The 17,643-nt window shown below is 48.1% G+C and overlaps 1 protein-coding gene across 2 annotated transcripts in view; it reads right to left on the bottom strand.

The window, feature by feature from the left end:
• ENOSF1 (enolase superfamily member 1) overlaps positions 1-17,643 on the bottom strand; it is a 28,136-nt gene that overhangs the window by 2,455 nt on the left and 8,038 nt on the right. The window contains exons 3-14 of one of the 2 annotated variants that reach the window (XM_014862979.3): positions 16,378-16,493; positions 14,048-14,134; positions 13,653-13,679; positions 11,731-11,803; positions 11,580-11,618; positions 11,008-11,090; positions 10,171-10,205; positions 7,305-7,392; positions 5,626-5,760; positions 1,705-1,746; positions 784-913; positions 413-512 (exon numbers count right to left, since the gene is read on the bottom strand). In XM_014862979.3, coding sequence (XP_014718465.1) covers positions 413-512; positions 784-913; positions 1,705-1,746; positions 5,626-5,760; positions 7,305-7,392; positions 10,171-10,205; positions 11,008-11,090; positions 11,580-11,618; positions 11,731-11,803; positions 13,653-13,679; positions 14,048-14,134; positions 16,378-16,493 — 955 coding nt within the window. The remainder of the gene's footprint in view (positions 1-412; positions 513-783; positions 914-1,704; positions 1,747-5,625; positions 5,761-7,304; positions 7,393-10,170; positions 10,206-11,007; positions 11,091-11,579; positions 11,619-11,730; positions 11,804-13,652; positions 13,680-14,047; positions 14,135-16,377; positions 16,494-17,643) is intronic. The other variant, XM_044773563.2, reaches the window with a different exon arrangement.

The following is a 17,643-nucleotide window of genomic DNA, read 5'->3' as shown; positions in this document are numbered from 1 at the left end:
AAGATGGAACTAAATAAAGATGCAGCCAGATCTTGGATGCCTCCAGTGTTAGGAAGAGATCAGACAAAAGCACAGACTACACATAGGATGAAAGCAGGGCTTTAAAAAAATCAGAAACAGGAGGTGGTTGAGGAAGTTCTGGTTTCTACCTGGTTGCAAACTACCCAGGCCCATGTACTTAGAAAACAAAGTGAGTCAGCTACCAAGAACCTACCTCTCAAAGAAAAAGGACTCTAGTCACGGGTGGGTCTGTTACTGCCCTCTGGAGAAGCGGAAGCAGACCCAACTTGCCTTTGAGTTATAGGATGTCCCAATGGACAGGGTTCTTGGTGCCTCTGGTCGCAAGAGCAGAATTTTAAAAGATCTGGCCTGGAGTGAGGGGCACTAGTGAAGTGAATGCCACGTTACTGACCTGTTTGTAAGGCTTGCAGAGACTGATATGAAGTCAAATATAATCAAGTGCTGCACCAATTCACAGAGGCCAACTCCGCCCGCATGGGGGCAAACAGGAACTAAAAGGAAGACAGATCTCTATTTAATGCCAAGTAGGGCAGAGACAGGGAGGGGTGGGAAAGAACCTGTGGTTTTTCTTATTACCCACAGGTGATTAAATCATTCATTAATATTTAGGAATGAAATTCCAAGATGAGACTCATCAAAGATTCTCTGATTAAACCTGAATGAGAGTTAGAAAGAAATCAAAATGGCCAACTGCAGAGGGAACCACAGGTGGTGATGGACGGGGAAATGGAGGTCTGGTCTGCAGCTGTGCGGCACCCTTACTTTCAAACTTTTTGGCCATCAGCAACACTGAGAGGTTTTCATTGACACTTCCCAGCCTGCAGCTGTCAATCTGGAGAAACTGCAGGGCTTTCGCCTGTAGGAGTTGCTTAAATATCACTCTATTATGGCACTGGAAATAGAATTAAACCAACAGAAGAGTCAGCCTTGGCCTTCAGGATCTCTGCACCTGGCAACACACCAATTCTGTCCCTCATCAGTGGCCTTCAGGAAGCCTGGACTGTGTTTATTCTTCATTCTCACTTGGCACGAGGCAAGCCCTGAGAGTCCAGGCGGGGGCTCACTTCTTTACAAATCTGCTGGCAGAACAGTGTGAGTCATGTGAAAGTCCCTCTGGCTTGCCATCTATTAAGGAATAACTGTCATAGCGACTAGCAAGTGGGAGATGAAGCGAAGCATCAGGATGAAATACCGTGACTGCAAAGAGCAGGTGGCAAGGACGACAAAACAGAAGCATGGTAGAACAGCACTGCTCCTTTTGCTGGGAAACCGAGAGCCTGTTACTTCACACTGTTCTGCGCGTGGGCTGACTGCCGAAGGTTCTGGCAGGCAGTGTGCTTCGTTTATAAGCACAGAAAGGGAACGCCATAATGTTTACTCAATTTGGAAGCTGACTTCCTTAAAACCAGACAGTACATTTTATGCCCTTGCAACAGCAACTTTAAATTACTACCTTGTAATTTTGATTAGACACTTTGAAAAAGATAAATGACCTTAGTCATATGGATTGTAGAAAAATATACAAACGTTGGACTATATCTGACTCCAGACTCTAATGAAGTAATGACCCAATATCTAAGATTATGCAAACTTCCCAACTCAAAACAGGTGATGTAGCCCAGTGTACACCAACGTCCTCAGTTGGTGGCCAGTGTGTAATGACTGCAAGGAGACGTCACTTACCTGTTCTCCAGTGGCAACGCCAATTCCTAATGGGACCAACGCCTATAAAATATAAGGCAACCTGATGTTATTTACCTAAGTTTTTGAACTGCAACTCCTCCTATTTAAAAATTTAGAGCAGTTTAACTATTTAATGTTAACTACTTTTTTTTTTAAGATTTTATTTTTTCCTTTTTCTCCCCAAAGACCCCCAGTACATAGTTGTATATTCTTGGTTGTGGGTCCTTCTAGTTGTGGCATGTGGGACGCCGCCTCAGCGTGGTTTGATGAGCAGTGCCATGTCCGCGCCCAGGATTCGAACCAACGAAACACTGGGCCGCCTGCAGCGGAGCGCGCAAACTTAACCACTCGGCCACGGGGCCAGCCCCTAATGTTAACTATTTAGAGCTGAAGAAGGAAGCATCCCTGCTGCCAGGCCAGGTGAAGTGTAAGGAGTGGCTGAAGGCAGTCAGGGGACATGCGCACAGGAGGGGCTGTGCGACTGCAGAGGCGGCCGGCGCGTGTTCTACGCTGCCAGTAGCTCGCTCCCCGGCTGTGGCTCTGCAGATGCTCTTCCGCTGTGTCCTGGCCCCTGCTCCATTCTTGCCCCGGCCAAATGTGAGTGGCGGTCCTCCTCTCCAGGACGTGGGCAGTGGTGTGCAACTGGGAGAAGACCCGGCCACTCAACAGTGACTCCTCATAGACTAGGGGGTCCAGCCTCTAGCTCCTTCCTGGAGGTCCTCACTCCCTCCATTCCCTTCTTGTTGTTTCCCTGATGACCCCCCTTCAGTGGTTATTCTAGAACACTCTCCCTTCAAGCTCAGTGGGTGGCCTTATATACTACTTAACGGGCTAGACTCACCTCATTCCTCACCTGGTGAACTCCTCACCTGGCGAAGTGCTGGAATCTTCTTAACACAGGCTGCTCTCTCTGTCCTGCCACCTGAAGCTCCCTCACTGCCCTTCCACCAGGGCTCTAGGTGGCGTCTCACCGGCCCCCACTGGGATGGCAGTGCCTCGCTCACTCCCCTCGGCATCTCTGGTTTCTCCTCAGCTTGCTTTCCCATTGTTTAGGGAACAGTATCAATGACACTAACAGCTCACACTTTCTGAGCTCTTGTCCTGCACTGTGCAAAACCTTGACTGAAATGATTCTTCATCACACCCACGGGGACAGGAGCCATCATTGGCCCACTGCACAGAGGGGAAGCAGGTGCACAGGGCCAGTGACTGTCCCCGGATTGCAGTGCTAGAAAGGGGTGGCACTGGGGCTGGGACTCTATGCTGACTCCAGAACCAGAGGCGGCATCTGAATCATGAGATAAGCTAACTTCCCTGCAGAAAACCCCTTGATTTAGGAGCCAGGTGTCCCTGATCCTGCCACCTGTCCTGCCTCTAACAGGATGTGGACCTGGGCAAGTCTCAGACCAACTGAAACCACCGCCTCCTCGTCTGCAAGTCAGGAGTTAGAGCAGGTGGTCCCTGAGGCATCTTCTAGCCCTAACACTTCATGCTTCCTGAAGCGTCTAATTTAAGTATGCTTGGTTCTTTATTTCAAAAGAAAACAGCGGGGTGGGTGGGAGGACGTGGAGGAGACAGGGAGGGGAAAGCCATTTGACTTACTCATTCTACCTTTTTTCTTAAAGGAAGATTAGCCCTGAGCTAACATCTGTGCCCATCCTCCTCCGTTTTATATGTGAGATGCCTGCCACAGCATGGCTTGATAGGCAGTGCGTAGGTCTGCATTGGGGATCTGAACCCCAAAGTGGGGAACCTCAGGCCACTAAAGCAAGCGTGCGAAATTAACCTCTATGCCACCGGGCCGGCCCCTCATTCTACCATTTTAAAGCATATGTTATGGGTACTGAATAGTACCACATTTTCTTTTGTCTTTGTAAATCTTTCCTGAACCTTCTCTATCCTGGCTGCCCTCTGCCTTCATCTCCCCACCACCCGTCTATATGACTCGGAAAGCCTGCTAGCTCCTATCCATCCCTGTCTCAATCCATCCTACATGCTGCTACCAGTCAAATCGTCTTTAATCCCAGTCTGTCATTCAAGAACCTGCAGTGGCTCCCTGTGCTTGGCTGCCTCTTCTGAGCAGGTGGAGCCCACAATCCTGCCCCACATGCCTGCCTTCCCCACAACCCGCCACGTATACCCGCAATCTGTCGGGTGTCTCCAGGGCCTCCGCCCGTGCCGGCTGTCTCCGCAGCCTCCCTCTGCCTTGGTTCATCTGCCTGCCTTCCTCAGATGCTCCTGAGGGGACGGCCTCCCTCACGGAAACAAAACCGCAGAGGGTCGAAGCCCAGAAGGGCTTCTGAGGAGACTCCAGGCGGCAGAGTCAGGTCCCTTCTGGACAAGCTGGCAGGCCCTAGGGTGAGGCCACCTCACAAGAATGCCAAGGTGAAAAACCTTGTTTAGCCATGGCCCCACACCCAGATTCTCATTTTGGAAGGATTCCTCGGGTCTCAGTTGTGTTTAAACAGAAGGTGGTTGTCCCCCCAGGGCTCCTCTCCCGTCCCCCTCAGCTGCAGCCTCGCTCTCATCCTGCCTCCAGGAGGCCGCTCCCGCCCTCCCGGCCCACACATCTCTCCCTTCAGTGAACTTCGGGGCCAGCCCAGCACTCCTCCTGTCTGGGTTTCACAGATCTTGAGGTTCTTCTCTCCAGCTAGGCTGTGAAGTGGGGAGAGTGCAGGGCATTCCTGTGGAATTCCTTCGGAGGGCTTCTGTAGAGTGTCTGACATCAGCAGACCATATGTTGATTTATTGAGAGAAAAGGAGAATTTTGAGCCGCCGACCCCAATGCCCCAGTAGGACTTCACATAGGACACACTGAGACATCCCGCCTAGAACTTGCAACTAAAACTGTCCTCAGAGGGAAAATTTTAAGATCAACACATAATGTGGAAAAGCAGAGCAAAGCCAAGTCACCTCAGGGAGGAATAACAGTTCCTAGGCAGGCGGGACTTGACTCCAAGCCCAGTGAAGGTGCTACCCCAATGGCACAGTGTGGCGGGAAAGGGTTATCAGATGAAAACGGAAATGAGGGCGGGGCCCATGCAAGCGCTGCCCCGGGAGGGATGAGGCTTAAGACTCAACACATCTGGAGCAGAAGCAGGCGTATCTGTGCTGCGGAGATGGACGCGTGGGGACCACCTCGGTCTGATGCCATCACATATTCAGATCCCCTAACCAATGCTGCCCCGATTCCTCACTCCTCCAGAAGCCTTCGGTTTCCTACGGCTGCTCGTGGAGCTTGCTCTAGTCAGAGGACACAACACTCTAGCACTCCCAGAAGTCCTAGTTCTCCTCTTCAATTAACCAGCTTGCCTTCTGGCTTTAAATATCGGTGCCGTCAGCTTAACTAGTGGGAGACTCCTGAGAGACAGGATGTTTCTCAGATGTTGTGACATATCAGGTGCTTCCTACACCAGAAAGGGGGAGAGGCCGCCAAGTCGGGTGGATTTGCGGAGGAAGTGCCCTGGGGTGAGGGCTCTAGGGAAACCGGCAGCCTCCTCCTGGGGAGGCCCGACCTTGACCTTAGCCAAGCAAACGTTTTCTTCTGAGTCATCCGGAGGAGTCTACGCTTTTTGTTTCATTCTGGGTGAGTAAAATATTTTAGCATCAGTCAGATTTCTATATTTACAAAGTAGAGGAACCATGCCTATTAACCTTTGGATTGCTGGCAGCCTTTCAACTTTTAGCAATTTACTTTCTCTAATAAGAAGAAATAGGGGCAGTGGATAAGCTGAAGGGAACAAAAGGATGTCAGGTCTGCAATTCCAGCACTTGTCACACGTTACAATTATTTCAGCTACTTCATCAGGAGACATAAAAGGCTTACTAGCAAAGGAATTTTAGGATCTGTCATGACCACTCTGGAAAGCCAGACAAAAAAATATACAGTAACAGCAGCAGCAGCGGTAGGAGTTTTTCTACCTTGGAGATGGCGGCGTGTCCCAAAATGTCATCAGGGGAGGTTGGCTCCTCAATCCACAGCGGCTTGAATTCAGCCAGCTTTGACATCCACTCCACAGCCTCGGGCACATCCCAGCGCTGGTTGGCATCCATCATCTGCAGGGAGACACAGACCCTTCATAGTGCCCTGCTGGTGCTGGCCTTGCTGCAGGGCTGTGGCTCTGAGGGAGGAAATGCTGCCACTCAGTGCCACTGACTGCCGAGCAAGACTCCCAGTGGGAGCCTGATATTTCCTCTGAGAGGCCCAGCATGCAGCCATAACAAAGGGAGCCAAAGAGTGGCCACCAAGACTGGAACGCTCCCTCCAGATACTGGCTTTTAGAGGAGATGCAGACAACTCATGGAGCCACTGTGACGTGTGGAAGTGCCTGGACTGGGCCCAGGACAAGTGTCAGTGGCCCTGGAGCTCTGGCCCAATCTGCATTTAGATGCCACCCAAACACATGTGTCTTGCAGAATTCGCTGTTTGTAGGAACTGTTTTATCACACTTGGAACCATGCACAGTCAATGCTGAGTTTGTTCAATAGTCATTTGTCAACCCCTGCCTACTATGTGTCTGACACAATAATGAATAACCCGAACTGTACCATTAATTAAGCACCTAACCCACTAGGCAATTTATGGATTCTGTCCCATTTAACATTTATAATAACTCTATGAGGCAGTTCATATTAACTCATTTTATAGATAAGAAAACTAATATGCAGAGAAGTTCAGGAACTTGCCCAAGATCAGTAAGTCAAATAAATGGTAAGTTCACGTCCAGAGCTCTCTCTGCAAGGCCCTGGCTCTCTGCACGCCACGGTCCTTCCTGGAGGCCAGGTGCCAGGTGTGCAGAGACTAAGAAAGGGCCCTTCCACCCCCGACACTGTCACGCTTCGAGAAGACACACAGAAATAACGTTCCTGGCAGAATGTGCTAAGTGGTAAGAGTTCCCTGTCTGGACACTATGAGAACCAGAGGACAGTGCGCCCAGAATCTATCTGTATCATACCTTATTTGGATGAGGATGAACTCATAAGACAAAAGTAACATTAACTCATGTATAAATAATGGGACTCCTGATCCTGGGTCAAAGACTCAAACTTCTATTCTAACTTATGAAACAAGCCTCTAAAACTTCATAAAAACACCTTATTGTGTGGTCCTTTTATGAAAATATTTTACACATAATAAGAAATGTTTTATAAAAATACATAGTCAGGAATAATGGATCCTTACATTTATCTCAGCAAAAGTTCCAGCATTTCTTCCACAGCGGCTCCCCAAGGCCCGCCCACCCCAGGAGCCAGGTGGGACGGATGTGTTAAGGAGGAGTGAATGCCCGAGCCACCTGGGCGCCAATGGGAGACCTGTTTGCTGAGGCGCATCCACGGCAGCAAGAAGGAACAACCCCTAACCCAGATCTTATTTAACTAGTCCTGCAGAATAAAAAAATTAAAAGCTGTCAGCCCCCTCAGTTGCGTTTTTTTCCTTTTTGAGTTCACCTAGTACAAGACCACAAAGCTGTACTTCCTGTGACATTCAGTTTTAAAATTCCCAGTGTTCTTTAATCCTTGCGTGAAATGAGTTGTACTCGGGCCCACACAAAGGCTTCACACAGGCTGCTGGCTGCTCAATGGTGGGAGAAGGTATTTACCAGCGTCTTCTCGGGCCCAATCGTGTTTCTGATGAGTCGGCATCTGCGGATGTCATCCTGGAGATCAGCACCAACTTTTACCTTAAACCTGTACGACACATTTGGTTTGTACTAATTACACATTAGTTTAGATCTGTCCCCTGATTTGGCAAAGACACCTGGATTTTCCACAGAAGCGACTGTCTCTGTCAATAATTCACATTTTCTAGTAACCTCTTGCTCTTTCCCACTCAATCTTCAGACCAGTCACTTGAAAATAACCCTGCAAATGCTCTCTCTCTTTACTCGGTATCCAGGCAATCACTCTACATCACTTGCTGACCCAAAGTCAAGGAACCAGAGAGAGCAGTTAGACCTTCGACAAGATTAACTCAGATTTTGCTGTGCCATGGAAAGGAATTAAGTACGAAAAAGCTGCAATCAGAACTGAAGAGAAGAGTGGGGCTGGGAAGGGGGGCCGAGCGAGCCAGAGCGAGCCATCCTGTTACATTCTGGACGCAAGGATGACTTATGATAACCCACCTCCATCTGAGTGGCCCTTCAGTACAGGGCTTTATCCTAATGTTACCGCATAAAGGGCACCATCTGCTCGCCGCGAGACAAAAGCCAATCATCAAGAGGCAAGCGGGTGGCAGACATAGGGCATTTTATTACAGCTTGCTAGCAAGAGGGAAGATGGCCGACTAATGTCCAAAAGAACCATCTTAAGGGGGGCACAGAATTTTGAAGCAGTTATATAGGCCAGTGGGTCATAGGGGTGGGGGTTAGGAATGTTGACCCTCTGGTGTTACAGGCTGGGAGTTGCCACACCAGATCTTTCAGTTTTCACCGATGATGGCTATCAGCATAGACTCTCTGTTTGGGGAGGTCATCACAGTCCTAAGGACCTCAAAGGAACAAAGTTATCGTCTTATCGCAGCTGGGAGGTATATGCACAAGCAGGGGTCATAAAATCTACAAAGCAGGGGGATCTCCTGGAGGGTCCATATCCAGCTGGGTTAGTCAGAGGTCATTCAAAGTTACAACATGGTCTCTTTTCTATAATATGGCTTCCCTTATGTCAACCTTGTATAAGCCGGTTTCACTAATCAACTCAGTGAGCGGTCAGCCACAGGGACCACAGGGTACATGGCCTGAAGATGGGCAGTAAAGGGACCTGGTGACAGGACCAAGGAGCAGCAGGGGTCCCCTGTGCAGCACAGCCCGCCACTTGCAGGGAGCTCCCCTGATCTGTTCTGACCACCCAACTATTCTCCAAATCTGGCCTCTACACTGGACCCACGCCTCGGTTTCAGTGGTCAGTGGTCAGCCTGAGTGTGGCACTGCCAAGGAGAGGAGGTGACACCACCAAGGGTGAGGCCAGCCCCTTTTCCCTCACTCGCCTAGCTCTCTCGCTCAAGGACTGCCTGAGGACCTCCCTCCACTTTCCACAATGTCCACCTTCTGTGCCCTCAAAAAGCCCCACTCTCCCACACACCCAGGTGTCTGCTGCGTTGTCTGCCCTGCGCTCAGCACTAAACATACCACAGAAGACACTTCTACACCAGGTGGGAGCTTCAGCGGGCCACATCCTCTGGATGCCAGGCTCCCTACGCTGGGAGGCCTATGAAATCTCTCCTCAGCCTTCTCTGACTCACCAGAAATGACTGCTCCAGCCTTTTCTGGGTATATGGAGAGAGGGAAGGTGCTGGCACTTACTGAGCACTGCTGAGTCCTGACTGTGCTGGTCCTTTTCAGATATAGCAGCTTTGAGCAGAACCATGAGTTAATATTACTCCCATTTTATAGAGAAAGGAAGTGAGGCTCAGAGAGGTTAAGCAATTTGCCCATGACCACACAGCAAGTACTTGCAGGGGACAGGGGAAAAAGGCAAGATCGTGATTCCAGATCCACCACATCCCAAGCCTCTTTCCACTGCTTCATGCTGCCTCCTTCAAGTTCTCACTCCCCCACCCTTTATTTAGCTGAGGAGTTAATAAGAATTCAGTGCTGCTCAAATTTCAATGTGCACACGCGTCACCCAGGGATCTTGTTAGAATGCAGATTCGGATGCGGCAGGTCTGGGCTGAGCCCTGAGGTTCTGCATTTCTGACAAGCGCCCAGGGGATGCTGATGCTCCTGCTCCACAGACCCCACTGCGAGCAACAGGAGGCCAGGTGGCCAGAATGAGTGAGTCATGCAGAAAACCTGGTGCTATGCCCCGGGCAAAGCATGCCGCCTTGAGCTGCACGGATGGACTCAGTGACCAGATCAAGAGATGCTGGTCCTCTGTGTCCTGCACTGCATCAGGCTTCAAGGCCACTGACAACCACAGTTTACCCAGAGGAAGACCCTAGGATGCCCAGGGGTCCAGAGTGCACAGGAGAGAGACAGGAGAGAGTGCAGATGCCCTGGGGGAGAGAAGGGCTGTCACCGGGTGGAGAAGGAGCCTGGCTCTGGGAATGCTGTGCAGAACTGCGACCAGCAGCTGAAGTCATCTGGAAGCAAAGGGTTCAGTACCCTAATACTCTTTCTGACCCTTCGAGCCTCTGACAATGGCAAGTGCCCAAGAAAGCTGAGCTCGTGGCCTCTGCGGGTCTTCAAGCAAAAGCTGAATCAATGCTTGTGACTGATGGTAAAGAGTGGCTTTTTATTCTAGACTGGTGCTTGAAATCAATCCTCTCCAAGGTCTCTTTCAACTCTGATGTTCTATAATCCCACTTAGGACTCACATCTCGTCTTTAGAGAAAGCCTGGCCTAGGCTGAAACATCTCTCATGCGTCCCTACACGCCAGACGGCTGCTGTGTGCATCCTGGCTCTGATCCACGGCTGAGTGTCTCCTGCTGCTAACTGGGAGTAAAGGCCATTGTCACACAGATCAGTTACCTGGTCCAGCCGTCCTTCAGTGCCTCGGTGCAGAGCTGTGAGGAAACGAGGACAGCCATCATCATACACGGACAAGCTCTCCTCGGTCTCATGACTACCTCAGTCGTCTCTGATCTGAGACACAAACGTTACGGCTGCGACATGAACCAGAAGAACAGCCATGGGTGGTTGAATTAAGAGATGAAACAGCTTGGCCAACAAGCATAACTCTTTGTACCTGTAGGGAGACCTGCTTTCCTCATCTCTATGGAAACCATTTCTTTAACTGTCACAACATTCCTGGAAGGAAAATGGAGCATTTACATCCCTCTTTCTAAGCTGGATGTTCTGTTGCTCCACAGAACTGATGGCTGTAACAGCAACAAGCAGAAGCTGGTCTCTCCTCTCCCTCTCAGCTGTGAGTACGGCGTGACGGGAAACAGGAGTAGGTCAACCACGCTCTGACAGCACACCACATGCCAGCCCATGCGGTGAGCTTTATGCATCTTGCAGTATTTATCTGAATCCTCAAAACCACCACGAGACAGGAATTATTTCCCCATTTCACACTGAGGAAAAAGACTCAGAATGGTTAAGTGTAATATTGCCCAGTGTTATGCTGTTGCTCTGCCTGGGAATTAAATCCTGCCTGTCACCTTCCAGAACCAAAGCCAGGACTCACTAGGTTAGAGTCCCGTGTCCACAATGTGATGGCTTTACTTTTGCTCATGTGTAGGTACTTCCAGAATGAGGCCGTGGATCTATAATGATTTAGAAAGGCTAACAATAAAATATTAAATCTTGTGCAGAAAGCCAGGAATATAAAACCTGCCTACAAAACTAGGGTCAGAGGCCCACCTGCTTCAGCGTGTCGTCTGAGTAGCCGAGCCAGGCGCACGACGTGGTGTAGGCGGGGTAGCCCTGCACCAGCATTTGCTCTTCTGTGGAAAGACAACGCGCATGGACATTTGGTCCTTTTCTGGGACCTTCAGAAATAGCATCACCTGTTGCTCAGCTGCTGCCTGTGGAGAATCCAGCTGTTCTCCTCTGACCCCACCCTCCACATGCTCCCAGGTCCTGGTCCCGTCTTCTGGCCACATTCAGGATCATGCAAATTCTGAGGATGTCAAACCTTTGGGGTCAGCATACCCTCTCGGACTGCCCCACTAGCCAGGGCCTCCTGTGTCCTTGGCATGACCCTAAAGCCAAACTTCCTCTTAGCTGTGGCTGAAGGGAAGTCTGAGGAAGAGGTCACATCCAGGAGGCTTCTGCATGCAGACTCAGCCATCTGTCAGAGGGCCTGGCTGCTGGTATGGGGCATTTGGGGACAATATGAACCCCCAAAGGACACAGGGACAAAGGACAACCCCATTGTCCCCTCAAAAGTGGACAATGATAGCAAAAATAATGAAGGAAATCTCACAACCCACCTCTTTCTTTTTTACCAACTTGACCTTTCTGCAGTATTTCTGGAAAAAATAAAAAGCACCGTCACTCTTTTGGACAACAAAGCATGCTGCTACGTTTACCCATCAGCACGTACCAGAAAGCTTCCAGTTCCACCACTTAAGTGCGACTCACCGAAGGCTTCCTCCTCGGTCAGGACGTCAGTGATGTATCTGAAATCGATGCAGGACAACAGCGTCCTGGGGTCCTGTCAGCAGGACAGGAGGGAGGAATGGCCCACATCAATTCACAAGCGGATTGTGTTCCCAAGGATCTGCTTCACTGTTACGTGGGGCTTATCCTTTCCGGGAAAGGGCCTTTGGGATTTGTGTTAAACTGTTTGATTCTGTCACTCCTTGGTGCAGGATCCGCAGGCCCTCATGCTCTGACTCCTACTCCCCCCTATTCCTCCCTTCCCTTGAAACGTAGGCTCCTATGACCATTCCAACTAACTCAGCTTCCAGAGAGAGGGCGCCATGTGAGGCAAGCACTCAGCAAAGTTAAATGGACAAGTGAGTGCCTGGAGTCCTCAGTACTTCATTCTCCACTCGTCAGGGCTGGCCGGCAGGAAACTCTGAGCGGATGAACGTGACACTGGAGCCACTTAGTGGGAGAGGAAAGGAGGCTTGTCTCAGAGCCAGCCCACCCAGGGTCAGCCCTGTGCCCACTGTTTGTTACCAGTATGACCTTGGGCAATTTCCTCTCCCGTCAAATAGGGACAAGCACTTCACCGACAGGAAGAGAGCAGATTAACGCGCAATAGTGCTCAGCACTCACCCTGGACAATCACGGGCTGTGCCCTCCCCACCCCTTCCTGCCCCCACTCAGTGCTCTGGCCTCCCTGGGAAGGCTGCCCTTCTCGGCTGGGCCTCTGGCTGAGACCTCTCCCCACCCCACTCTAACAGTCAGCCGGGAAGCAGCCGGGAACTCCGTTCCCATGCAGGTTTTACTGTGACCAGTACTGTGACACTGTAACTGGTAGAGATCGGAACGGCTCCTTCAGCGCCGAGATTTGGCCTCCTTTATGAGCACTGGCATTGAAACAGGGAACAGGATCCAGAAGAATGAAAAGTCCACAGGTGGGATTTCAGGCGCCTTCCTAGTGGCCCTCAAATCATTTAGTTTTGGTGGCCACCTCCTGCACCCTTCTGAAAGGCTAACCTTGAGCCTGAAGGTGGCTCAAGAGGTCCATGTCCTTCCCCTTCAGATGTCGCCCCCATGCCACCCGCAAGCATGTCAGAGAGATGGTGTGAGAGCCTCTCATCTTCACTTTCCTCCAGAGGAGGGACAATGTGTGATAGCCCAACGTCTTCAAGGCCATGGTGTGCTTTGTCTTTCCTTAATTGTGATGCCAAACAATAACAAGGGCCTTCAATTTGACCACCACACTTTTAGCGACCATCCAAGGCATCACCCTGAGGCAGCTGATTCTCAGAGAGGTTAAGCGGCATGCCCAAGGTCACTCAGCCAGTAAGTGGTGAAGCCTGGATTCAAAGCCACATCTGCCTGGGTCTGACGTTAACTTTGTCAGTTTTTCCTCCTCAGCAGCCAGGTGCTCATCCCCACTATAAACAGGTCAAGAAAGGAAGCAGCGAGGTGCATGTCTTCAGAACTCAGTGTCTGACTCCCTCCCTGCCAGAGTCGCACAGCGGAGACCACACAGTCTGATCCGCCATTTGCTTTTGGAGTCAAAGCAACCAGATAATATCTTAATAATAACATCTTGCTCTTCAGAGTTTGTGAAGCACTTTTCTTACTTAGTCTTTAAACCAATTCTATGAGGTTCCTGGAGAAGTTGTAACTGCCCCCTTTCGAGAATGTGTACTATGTGTGAAAGCTCCAAAGTGGGGGAGACAGAGCCGCCCCTAGGACCACCTTGCCTGCACGAGCACAGCTGTTACTTCAAATATCCGAAAAAGCATATTTTACTGGTTTTTTGCCTTATCATCACTACAGTGATCCACAGACAGTCCTGAACATACTTCCTGATAATCAAAAGGGAAGTGACCCGTGAAACCCATTTCATTTACAGAAACAATTATAAAGAATTTACTTACCATGTCAACAAGTAACTTCCACAGAGGCTTGAAGACAAAAAAGAAAAGATTTTGAAAACACATGTGTACAGTACCCATCTGTTTCCTGACAGCTGCGCCAGCCGCCAACGGGCTACCAGATGCCTGCCCACCCCCCGCCGGGCTCTAACTGTTTCCCAGCCCATCACCTTCGCTGCCCCCCCTTCTTTCTCAGCCCGTTCTAACTACTCTGACAATTTCCTAACTACCGCCAATCTCTCTCAGCCGAGGAGAAAATCAAACAGTTCTCTTTATCTCCTTTTGGGGGCCTGCTGTGTATGTCTTTCGTCCTCAGAAGGCCGCTCCTAGAGGAGGTGTTCATCCTCCACCACGACTGTGTCCTTCCGCAGCCTCAGGGCGCTCCTGCGGGGCGGTACCTTCCCCTCCTGCTTGGCCCACAGGTCCCACACAGCGTTGAGAACGGCCGCTGTAGCTAGATGCACAACACCTTTCTCAGGGCCGATCTGGTCAGGAAGCAAAACACACCAGCGCTTCTTAGAAAGGAAAAAGGTACGTAGGTCTCCTAGCCAGGGGTGCCTTTCAAGAATCAAAAGGCAGCAACAGAAACTCACTTAGAGGTTAAGCTTGTTTTTAATAGTTTCTAACCTATAGAAAAGTTGCAAGAAGAGTACAAAGAATTCCTTTATATTTCCCTTCTCTTTGTCTCTCTCCCTCTCTCGATGTATATACATACATATACAGATAAATAAAACATACATAATATAAATAAAATTTATTTTACTGATCTGTTTGAGATAAAGTCACAGATATCATGCTCCTTTAACCCTAAATACTTCAGAGTGCAGTCCCTCCAAACAAGGCCATTCTCTTTCTTTTTTTTGAGGAAGATTAGCCCTGAGCTAACATCTGCTGCCAATCCTCCTCTATTTTTTTGCTGGGGAAGACTGGCCCTGAGCTCACATCCATGCCCATCTTCCTCTACTTTATATGTGGGATGCCTGCCACAGCATGGCTTGCTAAGTGGTGTCATGTCCGCATCCGGGATCCGAACTAGCGAACCCCAGGCCACCTAAGCAGAACGTGCACACTTAACTGCTGCGCCACCGGGCCAGCCCTAACAAGGCCGTTCTCTTAGATTTTTTTTTTTTAATTTTTTCCTTTTTCTCCTCAAAGCCCCCAGGTACATAGTTGTATATTCTTCATTGTAGGTCCTTTTAGTTGTGGCATGTGGGACGCTGCCTCAGCATGGTTTGATGAGCAGTGCCATGTCCGCGCCCAGGATTCGAACCAACGAAACACTGGGCCGCCTGCAGCGGAGCGTGCGAACTTAACCACTCGGCCACGGGGCCAGCCCCACAAGGCCGTTCTCTTACATAACCACAGAACGATGGTCAAATTCAGGGAATATAACAATGACAGAAGACCATTACCTATGACAGTCCATAATCAAATTTCAACAATTGTCCCAATCATGTACTTTATTTTACTGACATATTGCATTTAGTTTTCATGTCTCTTGAGTCTCTTTTTACCTGGAACAATTTTTCTTTTTCTTTTTTTTTAATGTTATCAACATTTTTAAGGAGTACAAGCCAGGTGACTTGTAGTGTTCCTCAGGGTGGGCTGGTCTGGGGTTCCTTCATGATAGAGTCAGGTTATCATTTTTGGCACAAAGGCTACGGAAGCGATGTTGTCATTTTGCTTTTTATTAGAGCCATTATCATTTAGCACCTGCGTAAGTCAGTGTCCATTTGTCTTTTTCACTGTGGATTACCATTTTCCCTTTTTAAGTAAGGAGATTAATATTGCCCCCAAATTTTAGCATCTACTGATGATTCTCGCCTCCATCAATTATAGCCATGATGGTTGCAACATGGTTGTTTTCTCATGTTATCATTCCTTTTATATTAGCTTGTATTCTACTGTATTGACCAGATTTCCCTTGTTTGTTTACTATCTGAATGGACTCATGGACTCTTATGTTATTCAATGAGTTATACCATTACTACCATTTGTATTTTGATGCTTGAATTGTCCCAGATCTAGCCAGTGGGGGCTTTTTCAAGGGGACACCTTTAAAAGCAAGTTTAACTTGCCCTGCAGAAAGTTAAAAATGAAATCTGAGGCAACGTGCATTCTCTTGTGGCTTTCTCTGTGCACGGACAGGAGACTGAACAGAACTGGGAAAAGACAGAACTGGGAAAAGACAGAGCTGGTGTCAGGAGCCAAGGGCAACGGCCGGTTATTGGACCGATCTCACTGTGATAGAATCCTCTCTCTAGAACCTCACTTTTTTCATGCTTTGAACTTAGGGTTCAAAGACAGACCTGTACACGTAAGAGGTGCTCTGGTCTCTATCTGCTTAACCTTTGCTCTTCTGTTTCTGTCCTTAATAACCTCCTCCCACAACTCCAATACTACTCACATTATCTCTCCCCCAAAAAAGGTTGCCCATTCAGCACTTTATCTGCTAGAGTCTAGACCACTTCTTCCCATTCAGGCAGTGGAGGCGAGGTCCAGGAGGGCAGAGCAGCTCTCAGGATCCAAATATGTCCAGATTCAAGCCATACAGAAAGGAATCGGTTACCTCAAAACACTGATTGTCTACAGAGTTCAAGCCCTAAGTTATCTGAATAACATGTTTTACCTTAAAATTGTAAACCCATCTCTATTTTCACATTTGTTCAGTCAAAGGACATCCTGGTAACATTATTTATGGAAGCATTTTACGAAATAGGCCCCTTACCCATCTGAGCTGCCCGTCACTTGTGAGCTGCCTGTAGAAGGCTCTGAAGTCACCAACAATGTCCTTGAGGTCCTTGTGAAGCACATGGTGGGCCAGGGCATTCACAGCACAGACAACTATTAAAAGAGGATTTAATTCTTGGGCATGTTTTGGTATAAAGTCAATAAATTAAGACATGCAAGCACCACAAACATACTAATGGCATTTTATGAAAATAATTTTAAATACAAAAGGTGTTTGCTTTAAAAAACTGCCCCAAACATGTCTTCTGTGGTTGTCATAAGTAATATCATACAAGTAGAACAGCTGTTGATCTGCAGACTGAGCTTAATTTCTGAGTTGAGTAAACACATTTTGATCAGTTGCCATGTGAAAAACAGACTGTAGATCTGAAAGTTTAAATCATGCCCAAATTATTTTCTTGTTCACTTTTTAAAGTATCTGGACAGTCAGATTCAAAACCAAACCTTGCTAGTTCATTGTTCCAAAGGAATGAGAAGACTGACTGATAGAATTAAAAAAAAAAGCCTTTTCATTACTGTCCAGAACAGTTATGTGTCACTTAACAATGGGATAGGTTCTGAGAAATGCATTGTTAGGTGACTTCATCACTATGTGAACATCATAGAGTGCATTTACACAAACCTAGATAGTATAGCCTACTTACACCTGGTACTAATCTTCTGGGACCACACTGTTGTATGTGCAGTCTGTTGTTGACCAAAACGTCTTTATATGGTGCATGACTGTACAGGAAATATCTTGAATTCACATATAACACACTATTAAAGATGAAATGAAATGAATTTGCAATTAGCCTAATACTTACAGGTAAAATCTTCAAGTACATGAAAACACTTATCATAAACATTAAGTTTCTTACCTTGACTTACTTATTGATATACTACATTTTACATAAGTAATTTGAGGTTAAATTTAATTTGGGTCACTATTACCATCAATTATTTATTTTTGGTGTTTTACTTAAAAAAGCTTTATAGTGTTATTTCAGAGGAAGAGTTAGTAAAGTGACAAATAGAACGGGAAACGCCCTTCTATCCTTTGCCCAGTCTATAAAATACTTGGTCTATGAGTAAATGGCTGAAATAATCAAATAGTAATCAACTTAGCCCCAAAGCAATTAATTTATTAGAAAAAATTTTGATAAACTTATTATTTGGTGTTGCCATTGCTTCAATACTAAAATTCTCAGGTCATTTAATAGGATGGCTGTAGAGGCGCAGTCTTCCTATCAATGATATCCTA

The sequence above is a fragment of the Equus asinus genome, chromosome 7 (assembly GCF_041296235.1).
Source record: "Equus asinus isolate D_3611 breed Donkey chromosome 7, EquAss-T2T_v2, whole genome shotgun sequence".
NCBI classification, from domain to species: Eukaryota; Metazoa; Chordata; class Mammalia; order Perissodactyla; family Equidae; genus Equus; species Equus asinus.
This window is presented reverse-complemented; position numbering and strand designations above follow the sequence as displayed.